The sequence below is a fragment of the Rhipicephalus microplus genome, chromosome 8, assembly GCF_043290135.1.
Source record: "Rhipicephalus microplus isolate Deutch F79 chromosome 8, USDA_Rmic, whole genome shotgun sequence".
NCBI classification, from domain to species: domain Eukaryota; kingdom Metazoa; phylum Arthropoda; class Arachnida; order Ixodida; family Ixodidae; genus Rhipicephalus; species Rhipicephalus microplus.
The window spans coordinates 46,955,378-46,972,065 of NC_134707.1; the positions used below are offsets into that span (position 1 = coordinate 46,955,378).

General features: G+C 40.9%; 2 protein-coding genes across 8 annotated transcripts in view; one reads left to right on the forward strand and one right to left on the reverse strand.

The window, feature by feature from the left end:
- LOC142768998 (uncharacterized) overlaps positions 1 to 16,688 on the forward strand; it is a 147,541-nt gene that overhangs the window by 112,954 nt on the left and 17,899 nt on the right. The window lies entirely within an intron of this gene.
- Positions 1 to 16,688, reverse strand: part of LOC119165807 (uncharacterized) — a 38,142-nt gene that overhangs the window by 8,053 nt on the left and 13,401 nt on the right. For 3 of the 6 annotated variants that reach the window (XM_075871723.1, XM_075871725.1, XM_075871720.1), the window contains exons 7-14: positions 15,121 to 15,267; positions 12,844 to 12,951; positions 10,647 to 10,775; positions 8,414 to 8,512; positions 7,789 to 7,935; positions 6,107 to 6,226; positions 3,551 to 3,640; positions 2,361 to 2,477 (exon numbers count right to left, since the gene is read on the reverse strand). In XM_075871723.1, coding sequence (XP_075727838.1) covers positions 2,361 to 2,477; positions 3,551 to 3,640; positions 6,107 to 6,226; positions 7,789 to 7,935; positions 8,414 to 8,512; positions 10,647 to 10,775; positions 12,844 to 12,951; positions 15,121 to 15,267 — 957 coding nt within the window. The remainder of the gene's footprint in view (positions 1 to 2,360; positions 2,478 to 3,550; positions 3,641 to 6,106; positions 6,227 to 7,788; positions 7,936 to 8,413; positions 8,513 to 10,646; positions 10,776 to 12,843; positions 12,952 to 15,120; positions 15,268 to 16,688) is intronic. The other 3 variants (XM_075871726.1, XM_075871724.1, XM_075871722.1) reach the window with 2 other exon arrangements.

Below are 16,688 nucleotides of genomic sequence, written 5' to 3' on the forward strand. Positions count from 1 at the left end.
GAACGCTAATCATTGAATTTACCGAGAGCCCGAATACATCCCCACACGCTTTGCGTCAGACAAACGTGATATCAGCTACTGAAGTGACATGACCAAGAATCGGGTGAGTATCCAAAGCGCCGTAGACCCTATTCGAACACTATTCGCTCATGCTGGAACCAAATCGTGCGTACGCGAAGTGCTTCCCATTCGAAAACTGCCTCGTCTTTTAAATTATATGTGACAGGATGTCATAAAGTTAGAGATGATAACATAAATATTAGTGATATCTCTTCCACTGAGACTAAAGCGCATGAAAAACAGCATGAAACAATAAAACCATGTGCAGTGTGGTTGCTTCGTGTAGGTATTACACTAAATGATAAGATCTCTATAACACGCCAGCTTTAATGTAAAGAGAGCAAATCTTCGGGCGAGTTGGTGGTTCATTATGCTGACAACCGCGCAAGAAAGAACAAGGAATATGTCTGCGTTTCTTACCATCTCTTGTTGTGCTGTTCCCAGTATACTTGAATTAAAAAAGATAAGCATACCACTGGGTTCATATAAAGTGAATACAACAATATGGCTAATGATATTCATGAGCGTTTTTGTGATTTAACAGCAAGCGGAGCATATATTAATTGCATTAGCATCCACGCTCATTCATTTATACCAATGAGCCTCGTCGCGCTTGAAAACGGTGATATGAACCACTTTAAATATCCATACCGTCAATGATTGATATGTGGGGTTTAACGTCCCAAAACCACCATATGATTATAAGAGACGCCGTAGTGGAGGGTTCCGGAAATTCATACCACCTGGGGTTGTGCACCCAAATGTGAGCACACGGGCCTAAAACATTTCCGCCTCCATCGCAAATGAATATCTATACAATCGCGCATAAACATATATGAGTTCAGCTCACAAGCAGCGATCTAAACATTGGGTGTTAAAGGCTAGTTCACATGACAGAAACGTCATTCTCTGGTCCTTTGCTCCTCTTTAGGTAGAATCGTACGGGTGCCTTGTTACCCTGTAGCAATGACCGGTCTATAGTAAGTTACTCTCGGCACAAGACATTTCTACCAGTGCGTACAACATGGCCAGTTAGGATGATTTTAAAACAATGTGGTGCTGAGGAATAAAACAGGAGTTGAAAAATGCACAGATAAGAACAGTGTTTCGTATATAGCTCATTTGCAATACGGTTACAAAATATTTTCCGAGTAGTGCATGTAGCTTTTCTATATCGTAGAATCAGCGGTAGGAAATATTTAGGGGTTCAAAACAGGTTTTAAGCAGATTATAGTTTGCACTTGCTGCATAACTCATTTGCTAGGTGCCAGGATTACGAGCAAAATATAACAAAAAAGGACGTGTTTCTGTGAACGCCAACAATACGTCGGTATCAAATGCCACAGATGTAGAAGAAACATACATTTATTCATTATGTTACTGCTTAAAAGGTAGCAGGACAGCCAAGAAATTGGAATGCAGGAACTTTACGAGAATGGCATTACTTTCTTTTGACACTTCCTAATAATCACCCACATACGAAATTTCGTACTGCATATGCACGCATAAAACCTACGAAGCCAGTAAAAGCGATAACTAGCCTCAATGTGAAATGCACGCTAGTAATCCTCACACATTGTTCACTCACAAAAATATCTAAGCAACCTGTTTTGCTTCGCTGCCATAAGGCCTGGTAATTAGCAATGCTGGAAGTTCAATTACTGCTTGTTGAGTTATTTGTGGCTAACAGCATTACATCAAATATTATTAAGAATTAGCGCACATATATTCTAAATACAATACTTGTGGAACGCCAGCACATGCTGCAACAACCTACACACTAAGAAGTTCCCGCGTGGTGTCCCACTATGTAACAGAACGTGAATCGCAAACGCCACGTAAAAATATTTAGCCTGATGTATCCGACCTTTATTCCTTCTTGATGGATGTCCTCTTAACTGCAGAATATTTAGACATAAAGACTTCAATAGAGCAAAATTTTATTCCAACTGTCTCAAGCTTGCGTCTTGACCATATGCGTGATATTCGTGCCAAAGAAATTTCGTAATTATACACAATTATATTTTGGTAATAAAATATTAAATCTATTGTTCCTAGCAAGCTCCTGTTATTATGCTCTCTTTTTTCTTTTTTCGTTGACTTGCGAAACTTCCCCCATATATTTAAGGATGCTTCTTTAATAATAACAACCAGTAATATTTTTTGTCTGTTGTTTTAAAGATAACTTGCATGTAACATCGTCCAACACCTTCAGAGCAACGCTGCAATACATGATTATAAATATTCATTGAAAAGCAAGTGCACCAAAACATAACCAATAATGAACACATCCCTCATACCTGGAACCTGTAAAGGTGCAGCTGGAAGCTTACCAGCAAGTTGACCTTGCTTTTCTTTCGAGTTGCCCTCTGTAAGGCCGGATGCTGGTGTATTGCTCACTGAGGTCCTTGTCAAGCCTTGTAACAAAATAATTATCCACCCATTAGCAGCAATAAACGAGCCTTTTTTATAGACACTGCAGTCTGGCTTCGTAAAAATAGCATTTTGCCCTTTCACAGAATTATGCATTCTTACGGACTACACAGAGCCGCTATTGGTCTCAATCAAGTGCACCGGCTTGGAACTATTCACCCTACATGAATAGCGTCGACCGTATTCATGCTGTCATTGGGACATATAGGCTGCCTAGCTGTACATTACAACAAGTCATTTATCTTCTATTCTCAAGCTATGAATGTACGCAGAAAAGTAATTGTATAAGAGTATGCCCCAAAGTACTAGCGTGTGTTGAAATCAGTCCCAGAAAAGGTAAATGCACAACTCTGAGTGTCTACCAGGCTTACGAAGAAGTAATAATTTTTACATGAAAACCGACGGCGTCTTGTCGAGATGTTCTAAACGCGGAGCGTTGCTTGGCTGACCGATGTCACGCTTCATGCATCGATATTGTCCACACCCCCACTGCGCATGCTCGCACCTCGCGTATCGTGCTGCCTGCTTGCATATTGTGCCAACAGAATGTCGCGCCAATTCTTCAATATTATTAGCTATGATACAGCTTGTTTTTGCATATGAATTTATACTAGAGGAATCAGTGTCTCATTTCTCAAGTTTCTTTTAGATACATTGCAGCGTACTTAATACATGGCTGCTGGTAATATGTATAAAACGCTGCATAATATTAGCTTCACTTACTCTGTGACCTAATTCGCTCATCGCGTATCAACTTTTCTCAATTCGTCATCACTCTTGTAATCTGTTGTAATCAACATTTGACACATATTACCCGGGAGCGTAGTATTGGCCCTATCTATAACTTCTTTGTTCCGCTAGGGTCGTTTATTTCGTGTAGTATTGCAGTTACAAGGTTGGTCGCGTGATATTAGTATCGACTGATAGAAGCGCTTTGCATAACTACGTTCTCGTAAGTACCGATCCGCTTCAGTTTAATTGGACTTTGGTGTCACAAGGGGAGGTGAACACATTCAAATAGCATTATAGTCAACAGAATATTTAAAATATTGCTCACCTGTAGGTGAAGGAGCTCCCACTGTAGTCAGTCCTAAATCTAAATTGTCTGGTAGGTTGGAGGGCTCGGGGGCAGTCTGGCCAGTTGTACCTAGAATTGGGACTAGGCTTGTTGAAAACATGCTATTTTCTCAGTCAAACGAAGAGACGAGTTTAAACTGTGGAACTAAGACAATACTCATCTGTGTGGTAACCCGCATATTACCTTGCCCTATTTTTAGGGCAAGCTAATATGTGCACTTTTATACGCACTTTTAACGCTTCACACCCAGTAATTAGGACGCATATACTGGAAATGACGCAAAGCTCGTCTTTTCCAAAAATGATGTTGTGTTAGGCGTATAAACATGTGTTGCAAAAAAGATGTGGCTATACAGACACGCACACAAAATATTTATGCATATACAATCAGCAGTTTATTTTCCTCTAGTTGGGCGCTAACGCGTTGCTTATTCCCTTATGCATCCCGCATTATCTTGCGTACCAAAAATTAATTTTCTTCGAAGCAATCATTATACGAGGGAAGCTGTATACTGTCGCCTAACATAACTTCAAGAGAACTAGCTATTCTGCCCTGTTTTCGCATGGAAATTTGTTTCTAAAAGTGGATATAAAGAAGAATATAACAAATTGTGCAAGTCTCTAAACATAGGATTCACAGGTCTTGGCGTGCAGTTTTTCTTTTTTATATTTAATGTTAATTTGCTTTCTTTCCCGTAATTTTACTAATCTATCATTGTGATGAGTAAAGTATACAGAGCTCAAACGCACTCTTTATATTAGTGGTTATCATCTGCTTACAGCGCAAAATATGCCGCCTTAACAAAAGTTGAGACGATGACCAATCTTACTCTTAGGAGGGAATAGTCATTATGATATCGGGCCCCATTCGATTCGCTTTTACCCATCCTTTCTATGCATCCATTTTGAATGAACATTTCTACAATAGAGTTAGAGAGGAATCTTCTGTGCATGTGACATTGGCCTTCTTTAAACTCTCGTAAGGCAGCTATTGGAAGCGCAGTTGTTAAGTACTCACTTAAATACACCTCTGACGACGCGTGTAACTGCGCTCGTAAATACACGTATTCCTAAGAAAATTTTCACTGTTGACACAGTTGGTTACAGTGACAATGACGAATTATAATTCATCCTGAGACTAACAGGATGGCAACTTTCTGCTGAAAACTTCAAACCACTCCTCTGACGCGTGATTCACACGGTGACGGTTGGTTCCTGTTTGTGTCTTTACGCGGTATTTTGCGGTATTTCGGGTGTCTACGTTTTTCTCTGCCCTACATGACGAATGCACAGGTTCTTTTTTCAAAGCATCGAGCACCGATCTAACTCTATGGTATAATGTCATGTCCAATACGAAGGCATCATTTCGGTGGCAGCTCAAATACCGAGTTTGCAATTTAGCCATCCATCAGAATTTCTCATCCAAAGGCAGAAGGCACCTGATAAATCTTTGTTTAGTTTTATGCGACCTACGATCAGCAACAGTGTCACCTTGATACTCGACGCTAACTGCACGATACACGCGTATGTATAGTAAAACTACGCCATAACACAATGCTCATGCTGGTGAAACTTCATTGATTATAATGATCTCACTCGATTGGTTTCTTTGAATCTGGAAGTTGGTCACCCTAAAAGATAAGTTCTTGGCCCTACGAAACTCAAACACGAGATGCAGCAACACCAAAAAGGTACCGTAAAATTTTTTACGAAACCCCCCACTTAACCTTGTGATCAGTAATTATACATATAAGCGCAAGCAAATTATTTATTTAATAAATTATTTCTTCATTTATTTATTATTTATTTACCTATTTATTTATTTATTTATTTATTTATTTGTGTATTGTTCCCTCAGGGCCCGTAAGCAATACAGATGGGAGTGGGGATACATAGGAATACAGAAAAAATCAAAGCATAAAGAAAAAAACTACAAAGTGGATGGTAAAAACTCACATCAAGGCAAATAAAGAGAAGTAGCCGCAGCGGGAACACAAAGAATAACGTACAAAATAAACAAAGATTCCCCCAAAATAGGGTAAGAAATAGAAAGTTAGGGCGTTAGACTTCAAGTGTTTATTTAAAAAAGTGAAGCTGAAACCATACTAAACTTACACGTGCGTGTTTGAGTTGTGACTAATATTTAATCAAAATGCAATTCAACAAGTTGCTTCCCATTCCCAAATAGAAAATTAGAAGTATAGCTACTGGAACAGGCCACACTCAATTAAAAACACCGCTAACAACCCTCGCGGTAATGAGTGGGTACTTTTGCCTATAATCTTGATTTCATGAAGCAGAGGCTCCAAGATGATTGTGCGGCTGTGTGCGCATTACCTTGAATTTCAAAGACAATGTGTGCTATCGTGCTCACCTGAGGGCTACCCAATGGTTACTTACCTTGGGCTTCCTCAAAAGAGTGCAGAAATAAGAAAGGTACATTTTTTTCTATATTTAATCTGACTCATGCGTGCAACAAAAGCAGCAGTACCAAAGCAATGAAGTTCTACGCGCTTACATTTAAATTTTAACTTACCAGTTAAGGAAGGCCCAGTAAAGCTAGGTGGAACACTTAGGGCAGGGTGGGGCATTCCGGGGATCATAGTACCGCCGAGATTTTGTGCATTGGCTCCTGGGGACCTTGCCGGCACTCGTGCTGTATGAAACATAATCTCATCTGTTCTACTGCTGTCCAAAAAAGTTGAAAGACTCTTAAGAGAGATACGGCACTTCCGCGTCAATCAGGAGCATAAGTCCTTTTATTAGCGTTTTTTCAATAGCCCTGGTTCACAGCTTTCTCGCCAGGTTTCTTCTTTTTAAATCATTTGAACTCATGTAGCCTTCCCATTTCCAGTACAGGGATAAAGCACAATGTGTAGTCAAGCAACTAAAGTTACGTGTCTTTGCTAAGCGCAGATGAGAACTGCAAGAAAGCTTACACGTAATTGAAGTTATATCGTGTTGACACGGTTCAGTAGATTGTGTGATTTTTTAGTACTTGAACGTAAGGTCTCAATTTTCCTTTCAAGAGGAGGGAAGCCACTTTTATGTTGAAGCTCTATACTTTGTTTAAAAAGGTCCCTTGAAAAACTTCCAAGCATCCCAGCATTCCTTGGCGTCTATTTATTTCATGTACCTATGATATTTTAGATGCGATACATCTTATAAAAGCAAGCTTGATCCGGCGGCGTCCGCGCTCCACTGCGCATGCTCGTCTTCTGCCCGTCTCTCTGCTCTCCATCTCTTCCCGCCTCCCTTGCCTCGCAACGCCGATGCAGGCACCGTCGGCTAGAAAATTTCTTGATTGAAAAAAACTGACTGCTCGCACTATAGAATCATTCACTGGCCACCCTGTACATTTAGGCACCGAATCTTGACCTCAGTGGCAGTGCTGGTGGGAGATTTTTTCTGTGCATTGTTGAACAGCAAATATTTGCAGCGTGCGCATTAAGTGAAAGCGGATGACGAGTCTATATCTCTCATTGCCCATTAGCAGCAACTGGCATGTTCAAGTAGAAAACACCTTCCACCACTGCGTGCTGTGGGCCTCCCCAGGCTTCTCTCTTCAGCAGCGCCAAGATGAGCGTCAACGCCGCCACTAGTGGAAGCACTAGCGCCCACTGCTTCGCATCTACTTGTTTTACCCTTTAGCAAGAGATGGCGTAAAGTTTTTGCTCACGCACACAAGTATACATGAGCCACAACTACTTTACGTTACGGTATCTATGTTTTCATTATTTTATTTATTTGGTTCGCTATGAAGTTGACTAGATTTCAATAAATACGTTTTTTTCCTGCATAAAGTGCTTTTTCTTTGACCTTGAGGGCAAGAGTGCGGCGCAAAATATTGTAGCGCCAACTAGGTGACTTCAAAGAAGCCATGAGCGTAGCAGCAGAAAGCTTTGATTTGATTTGTGTGGTTTAACGTCCCAAAACCACCATATGATTATGAGAGACGCCGTAGTGGAGGGCTCCGGAAATTTCGATCACCTGGGGTTCTTTAAAGTGCGCCCAAATCTGAAAATAGCAGCAGAAACCTACACACGAGGTTACGTAAAATAATGCTGTTCTTGACTTGGACAGTGCCGTCAATATTATCGCAGTGATATTGTACTTGCTTATACTACTGTCTATATATAGAATGCGAAGATTGTAACTGAAAGAAGCCTCCCCAGCACCAAAATTCTATTTGTGAACACAGCAACCACTCGGACTCACGCGCTTCTGGAACTTCAGTCCCCGGAGAAGTAGCTGTCGCAGTTGGCCATGAAGGTCGCCGCTGCACCGGAAAAACGCCAGCACCGGGAATTTCTCCAGGGAAAGGTGGCACACTTGCCGTCCCACGAGAATGACTCTCGGCTTCACCTGCATAATGCGGGTCTAATAAATTGCAATAAAGTGATGTTTAAAGCTTTATTTTATCTTCTATGAGTGATTGCGATCGTTTTTTGTTAGGAACGTAGCCTTAGCAAGATCGCGAGCAAAGTGTTCAACACGCAAGAAAAAAAAATAAATTTTTTTCTACATTCATAGAATAATACCTCATTATGCTCACGTTCTTGTTACAAAACAGATGCATGATAACTTGATGAACAGCAGCAATGATGTTCCATTTGAAATTTCGAAAGTAATACATGATCTTCTGTTGCAGTAGGCTTTGTGAGAAAAAATGATTGAAGTCCTCCTATGAGTTGGTACAAGATTTATATATGTGACGGAAAATTGCGCTGCATATCTGTGAATAAGACTGCTACATCGTAAAACAAAAGACTTCTTTCAGTATTGGGAGTAGGGAAAATGAAATACTGCCTACCACCCGTCGATGAAACTCGAGAAGACCCACCTAAACCTGTACTGCCTGACTTTTTTGGCTTGCGAGTGCGGCTGGTTCTTGTTCTCCGCCTATTCGGTCCTGGCGCTGACGGTGGCCGTGGCATTCGGCCTGCAGAGAGCAAGTTCATTTTTGTAGTCAATTATATTTGAGCTTGTGAAAGTCATTGGATAACATAGTCTTTATTATATATACCTGCATCATAGAAAATGTTACGCTGACGCAGAATCATAAACACCGAATGTAATTCAAAAGGTCTGGTTAACCTCTTATTTCAAACCTGCTGATTCTTAACCCCTGTTATTTGCACACTCTTTATTAAATAATACACGCAAAGTAAAGAGTGTCTTAATGAGCTCATAAAAATAGCAGTTCAATGTAATTTTTGGTGGTGAGTTGGGAATTACCTACTAAATTTCTCACTGCTCACAAACAATAAAGACAAGTTGTACTAAGAAAAACATCCAGTTTATCTCAGCTCCAACGAAGATATACATAAACGGGCTCGTACGTAAGGAACGTGCATAAGTATATGCGGGCTCGTTTTTGTTTTTGCAATATATATTGACGAAGTCACCCTCTCGAGCTTTCTAGGTTGAATGTGAACGTTAAAGACACACAGAGTGCATTGAGTAGAGAGAAATACTTCAGTAGCATGCGTCTCCTGGTTTCACCTATTAATTCAAAGTTATTACTGTATCGTCCCACTAGAAGGGAACCTAAGCAGAAGAAGTGGAGACCTCCCGAGGAAATAAATATTTATGTACGAATAAAATCCGGGCGCGAGATCCTCAGGAGACAGTGGGATTGGGCGTGTTGGTATACATCATAAACGACAAGGGCAGGAGGGGACACAAGAAATAAATTGTTGGCAGTTCAGCACTCTGTCTCGTCTCTTCTCCTGTCCTCTCCTGCCCTGTCGTTTGCGCTGGTAAGCACCCTTTAGGATTCTAAGGGTTTGTTTTCACCGGTTGCTAGGCATGATTATTGAGCTTACAGTAAGCATGGGCGTACTAAAGATAAGCTTGCAGGGCATGCTGGAGGACGAATCATCCTCAGTGTAAGGGCTTCTAACAGAAAGGAGGGCTTATTGAAAATGAGGCTTTTTTAAAAATTTCTCATGTGCCATGAAATTAAGGTCACTCACAGATGGCAGAAACACAGAAACAAACCACAGATTGCAGAAACACGAAATTAACAAGATCAACATCTTGTTAAATGTCAAGAGAATCTGATGCTCACAATTCGCACAAGCATAGAGTGTCTAGCGAACCTCGGCGTCCACAACACACCAGAGGAAGGGGTGACAGGATAGCAGAACGCACGTACTGCCACACTCACATCCACAGTGGCAGCAAAGGCTAACAACCCGGTCACACAGCACAGGTATTGTCATTATCAGCGAATGAGATTCATAAAGAATGTCATATTGCGATCTTGTATTCCAGGTCCATACGTCTATGTCAAATGATATTCACGATTGATGTCAGTGTTTACTTGCCGTTCATCTACAGCTATCTGAAACTGCACCGCACGTTTAGAGCTTTACTTCACCATCTCTTCCAGTAGGAGCGTACTGTGCTGAATACTTAGTTCCTGCATGCTGACGTGTTTTGATACTCTTTCTTATGTAGTGCTAAGAATCACGGCTATATACGACGTATCTAGCGTTTGCAATTTTCGCTTTAGGTACCAAGTATACTACCACGATATACTTCCTAAGCCGAACTATTATGGCTGCCTTATCTGCAAGTGAAAGGTTTTTGCCGGCATGCTGCTTATTAGAGGCAGATCACGAGACCAGTAGCAAGCTTTGATAGCCGATAATAAAATCATGATCACCGCAGATATTCTTAACACCAGTTCATTGGCAGTGATCAACTGCCTATCTTAAAGGACAATAATGTGATACAGTTATAACTATAAAATATTTTTTATAGTTACGTAATTGTAGCTGACCCCTGCCATAATAAATTTTTATAATGCAAAATATATGCTATAGATGAAGTACGCTAAACTGCCTCATCAATGCGAATGTACAACTAGGCTTTTAAAATACACATTGAGATTGAGCATTGAACTGCCAGCACCAGGTTAGATTTGTAACAATTCAAACGTACAACAGGTAAACTTCTTGGTATTAACAATCGATTTTGAATATGTTACCGAAGTCATCACCGATATCACCGATAAGGTAAGAATGTCCCACCAGAGTTGTCAAAAGAGCAGTTGCGTCATCACTCACCTGTTCGTACTGCGACTATTTCGAGCTCTGGTTTGAGAGATGCGCCGAATCGATCGGGTACTCGTCCAAGACTAGCTGGAATACCAAAACCCGGCCGACGATTGATTCTTGAGACGCTCGTTCCACCTGCTGAGAAAGACTTGTTTGTAGATGGCAAATTTATCAGTCAGAAGTAGTATTCTGGATTTATTAGATGTTTCTAAAACTACAGGCGTGTTTCCACTTACGTTATTGTGGTAAATGCGACAATTTCTAAAAAGAAGTTGCTGTCAATTTGATGAGGTGGTTCAACACTGCCTAATTTAGGCCCGTAATCTTTAAATTGGTCTTGCAGATTTGCGTACCCCTGATTGATTCAGCCTGTATGAATAAAACTATTCGTGTAAAATAGTTTTCAGAGACATTTTGTCAAAGCTAACCCAAGCCACAATTAAAACAATATGCTACACACTATATCAGAGCATGATGAAATGAGGGTATGCCAGGCTATCTTTGTGTTCTGATAAATTGTTTTATAGTGTAAGAAAAGTTGATCAAGTTCCCAAGTAACAAAACTGAACAAATCATTTGATTGAAAATGTTGAAGACCAGCTTGCGAAACGTTGTGTTAGAAAGTTTCTAACTCTCTGTCTATTTATTATAAGTGTTCTCCTGCTCCTTCAGGTGCCTTTATAAATGAAAAAAAAAAAGAAAAAAATGTGACGTGGCCGCTTGCGCGTCGTAAATGTTGTGCTTCCTAAGCAGTGCTTGCGAATAATAACAGAATTCAGCTGGTTGTAATTACCAAATCACATGGTTTGCTTTAGCAGCTTAGTTACGAAACTTCCTAAACGACAAGAGAACGAATGGGGAGAAAGCGCTATTCCTCGAGACATCGGGGTAGCAGCGCACACTGAAAAAGAGGCAGGACGTGCAAACAAGTGTACGCAAGAAGGACATCGGAATACCAAAACCGCGTACTAACAACTAAAGAAGATCGCAACGCCACAAGGAAACACTACGCGAACAATTACGTTCAGTTGCCCATGCAATATGGCAACGTATCAATCTGGCCCTCTTGGGGATCGTGTGATAGGTAACTGTTAAGGAATTTGATTTCACATTTCTGGAATCGACTCTTGGCTCACGCATGCACCGTCACTATTATCAATATGCCAAATGTGAAACACTAAATGTGTTTGTTCCTTCCTTCGTCGGTACAAAAACACGCATTCATCGAACTTAAGCGCGCCCTATGCTATCAATAATTAGAAAAAAAAACATTAGAAAAAGAGCATCGGATTAGCAGTTTATCATGTACTAATGATGTCTGCGTAGTACAGTAGTTCACCTGTCTAACGTAGAAGTGACCAAAACTGAAAGGGACCATATATACAACACATGTAAGTCAATCAGTGAATTGGTTGGCTTGTTTTACGAAAAAAATATAGGTTTGCTTCTTGTGTTTCGCTCGTTTATTCTTTCTCCGCGCAGCAGCACAAATCTTAACTAGCTTATTAGTAGTCGTAAAAATAACATTGACGCCGCATCTGCTTCGCGTTTCCCTTAGCCAGTGAGATACCATATAAATGTATGGTGTATAGCTATGGTGAGTTTCCTGCCATTGCTTCCTACTACCATACTCGGAAAAGACTTCTTTAGACAATCGGTGCCTGGCCGTGGTGGCCAGGTGTTGGCTGCTGACCCGCAGGTCACGGGATTGAATCTCAGCTGCGGCGACTGCACCTTAGATCGAGGCAGAAATGCTGTAGGCCCGTGTGTCCTGATTTGGGTGCATGTAAAAAATGCCCAGTTGGTCAAAATTTCCGGAGCCCTACACTACGGTGCCTCTTATAATCTTATGGTGGTTTTCGGACATTGATTCCTACATATCTATGTATCATGTAAGGGATCCTTTTTCAAGCAAATAAGCAATTGTTTGAACAGAAGGCACCTAAACAGTCACTGTATCCAGTTACTTGCAAGTCTGCTTAATCTCTTCGATTTTTCAGACCATGTTCCTATGCGTATTTCTCGGGAGCTTATTAAGTTCTTTTCAGAACAAAATTCTGGTATCTGTAAAACTTTAGTATTAATAATGAACACCTGTACTACTTTTTGCCGCATTAGAATTTTCTAACTGGGTTAATTAAACTTTACGAAAAACACAGGAATTAAAATTCGAACTTGGACCAACTTTGCACAAAGTATTACTCACCTGTACTCAAAGGACGGCGAGGACCACGCAGGCCTAAATCGAGAGACAGTGACTCTCCGGAGGTGTCAGAGAGGCTTGACGCTGTTGTCACTGGAGTTGGCATTGGACCTGTTGAAGACGAGTTTCTTTCTTGAAGTCTTTGCTAATAATTGAGTCAGTTTATAGGATAGAGTTATTTATTGTTCAAAAACCTAATTGTTCACATGCAAGCGTACAGCATCTGTACACTGGTTATTGCTGCGACATTGGCGCTCCCCGCCAGTAGTGGCGCATCGCTGAGCAGGATGGCATTTGTCTGCTCCTCAGAGATATTTTTATATTCGGGGGAATTTCGGAATTCAATTTCCATGCTCTCATCGTGTTGTATAAGTAGCGAAGGGAGTGGGCATTGCGGCAATAGTACTGTTTATCATCAACTGAAATACAGACTATGCAATTGAGACGCAACTCATTAAAAAGAATCTGAGCCTGAATCTCCACAAATGACTGCAAATTTTGCAACCAAAGTACACACTTGTCTTTTACACAACCTGACGTGTGCTATCTACGAACTGCACCACAGTTTCGGCCACATTTCGGCCACCCCAGTTTCGGACACAGAGCACTGCCTCCACTTTGTTCCAACTCTCTCGTTTATCTCTCCACCACTACTGTTCGCTCATATATTCGCTCGTATGCACGCGCTCGCTCCGCTGCACTCTCCTGGCACCGCAAAGTGTTCACTTCGCGGCACACACAAGGCAATACACACAAATGAGACGAGAGTAGACTAACATAACCAGTACGCAACATACACACAGCTTCACATGCAAATAAAACATACACAGAGACCTACAAATGGAAACTCAAGGGAACACCCGCGCGGCTTTTCATCGCCACATGGTTCCCTTTACTGAAAGATTGTGTATTTTTATCTCTACATTATTCTAGCTCATATGGACACCTTCGATTGTGCGACCTGCTTGTTTACAAGTTTGCAGACGAGTAGGACGTCATATATACATTCTAGAAGCGGTGAAATATACCGGGCCATGCACGCTTTATCGGCATACATTTTTTATTCGACTTTTTTTATTTTTTTCGGTCTGTAGTTCTATCCTTGAATGGGCAAGGTGGTGTTATTTTTTACAGTTTTCTATAGTTACAGAAGTATCTCTAGCACAACAAAATTCTGCCATAAGTATATCGGATATTGTGAATCAAGCTACTCGCAATGCACGTGGAACTATCTCACTATGCACATCTAGAGCAACTTTTTTATGTGTCGTGATACACCAGATGTATGGAACTAGGCTGGAGAACGTTATGTACTAACGTGTATATGTATGTGTGATACAGATTACCTAAGAATAAAAATTGCTTGATACTTCAGCAAACTCAGATTACAAGTACAGGCGTCCAAATGCGCTATCATTGAGTATTCTTGCATTATGCAGCACTCTTTAAAACAAAGTATCCGTAACTAGGGGTGTTCTATTCTTTGGTTCTGAATTCGAATTTAATAATATCCGCACGAATACTTCGATTTCAAGTTCAATCGCATAGCTCGTATTCAAGGTTTCAACTGATTCGACAGGAATATTAGAAATGCTACAAAGGTCAATGGTGCAGTTTAGTTAGGGTGGGGCGGCAAAAAATAACGCTAAAGTGGCTACACCAGGCCTTTCGATTCGAAGCAGTTTCATAATGTAGGGCTTTACTCAAAACCATGGACGAACCATGGTTCCAGCAGGAAAGGCCACGCAAAAGTCTCAGAGACTGCCGAACTTCTGAAGACAAAAAGATCCAGTGCATGGAGCTCAGATCGCATAGTCAACAGCTTCGAAAATTAATGAGACTCTGCTTCCAAGAAAGGAAGATTTTTGAAACGCATGGAGCTGCACTCGATTCAGCTGTCGCTAAGGTTTCTTTCTGACATATTCCACTTTGCGCTGCAGATGTACCCAGTGAGCACACGTTGTCGACTGCAGGAAACTCCGTAACAACACAACGAGAAAGTCTGAAGTGAGGTCATGTAGAACAGCTCCTGTTTCTGCATGACAGTTTGTAATTTTAGAGCAGAAATATATCACCACGTTATCTGCCCGAGGACATGAGCAGGGTTAAACTGGTCGTTCATTCAATTTTCATTATTATTTTTGACCTCGACATTCAGTTGGATAACCAGTATTCACGGCTAATATTGGCACTATTGGATTGAAATTCGGTTCTACGTGAATTTTCACTATTCGTACACCAATATTGACACAAAAATAGAGTATTCGTGGTATCACTCACCCGTCCCTGCTCCAACGATTTCAAGCTCTGAGCTGAGGACTATGCTGGAGCCTGGCGACACCTGTCCAGGCCTAACTGGTGCAGAAGGACTTGATCCCTGGCCGGTGGTGTGTGAGATGCTCGGTGCACCAATCGATGGGGGTTTTCCTGTTGTACAAAAAAACGTGATTCGGCGACGGTAATGTTACATTTGATAGACCTATTTTTCAAGCAGCATGGGTGATTCGCAAATTTTTCGCAAATTTTCGCAAATTTTTGAACAGAATTAATTCAAAAGTCGTTGACTCAGATCCATCTTATGTAAAGGGTCATTTTTTTGGTCCACTTTGATTTGTTTCACAATACACCATAGCGAACCTACAGGATTTTAAACACAAAAAATAGTGTTACTTTTGCTGCTGGTGACCTAATTGTCTATTGAATAAACTGTGAAAAACTGTGTGGTAATTGCTGTCCTTTTTGTGTAGCTCTTTTGTTAATCTGCGTGGTTTTTGTCATCCCCCGGGGCTGAGTAGTGCCCATTCCTATTTTTTGTGGCGTGCCCTATCAAGACATACCTAACTGCCAGCAGCAACTCCAATTTCAGTGACTGAGTTAGTTACGCAATTTCATCACCACGCAGACGAGTATCATGAGACAAGCGTGGTGCGATTACTGAAGACCCTCTGTGTATATAATTAAATTTCTGTTGAAACTAATAAATAGGGCTATGAATTCGTGCTGGACAGTGTAACCTTCCGATCCACCGAAGAAAACGTTGTGCTGCATACAAGCGAGGAGCTTGACAGAATGGAAGTTTCCTAGCGGTATCTCGGATATTTAAATGACCTGTCAGAATACCAAGTGAATTAGTTTGATTAGCAGTGAAGCTGCTCCAGCGCGGCACAAAATGTCGTGTTATGTTTTGTCGTCTAAAGAAAGTTGGCTAAAACCTGCAAGGGTTCACACTGTATACTATAAATAAAATGTAAATGCTGTGCCAAATAAAGCAAAATTGGAGAAATTCGAATGATTAGCCAACACGCAATTTTTTCCGTTTTCTACTTCGTCACCTAAACCACCTGATTTTTTGCCAGAACATATGCGTGGATCTTCCTCGGTGTAACAAGGAGGAAGCAAAAAGGAAACAGATATTTCAGTCAGAGCAGAAAAAAAGAAAGAAGCAGCAGGAGATAAACAAAGAACAATATAAAATGACAGTATTTTTCATGGCGAACACAAGTTCCTCATAAGGCGGTGAATATCAAACCAAAGTACCCATGACCTGAAGGCGAGCGTCGCCCCCACTGGGCTATCCTGGCATGTTGACACAACATAGTGTAGCTTTCTATAGTATCGCATAAAAAGTGAGTCAAGGGTTAAGAGCAGAGAACGATGAGTGTACAGAGCGAAACACCGGATATGAGCAATGTAGAACAAAATGTGAAAGAGAAAAAAAAATGAAAGAAAGAGAGAAGAGAGAATCAAAGAAAAGAAAACATACAATTAAAGAAAAAAAAGAATAAGTGAATCAAAAATGGAAAGTGAGACAAACGAAGGAAGGAAAAAAAATAAAAAAATGAAAAGTA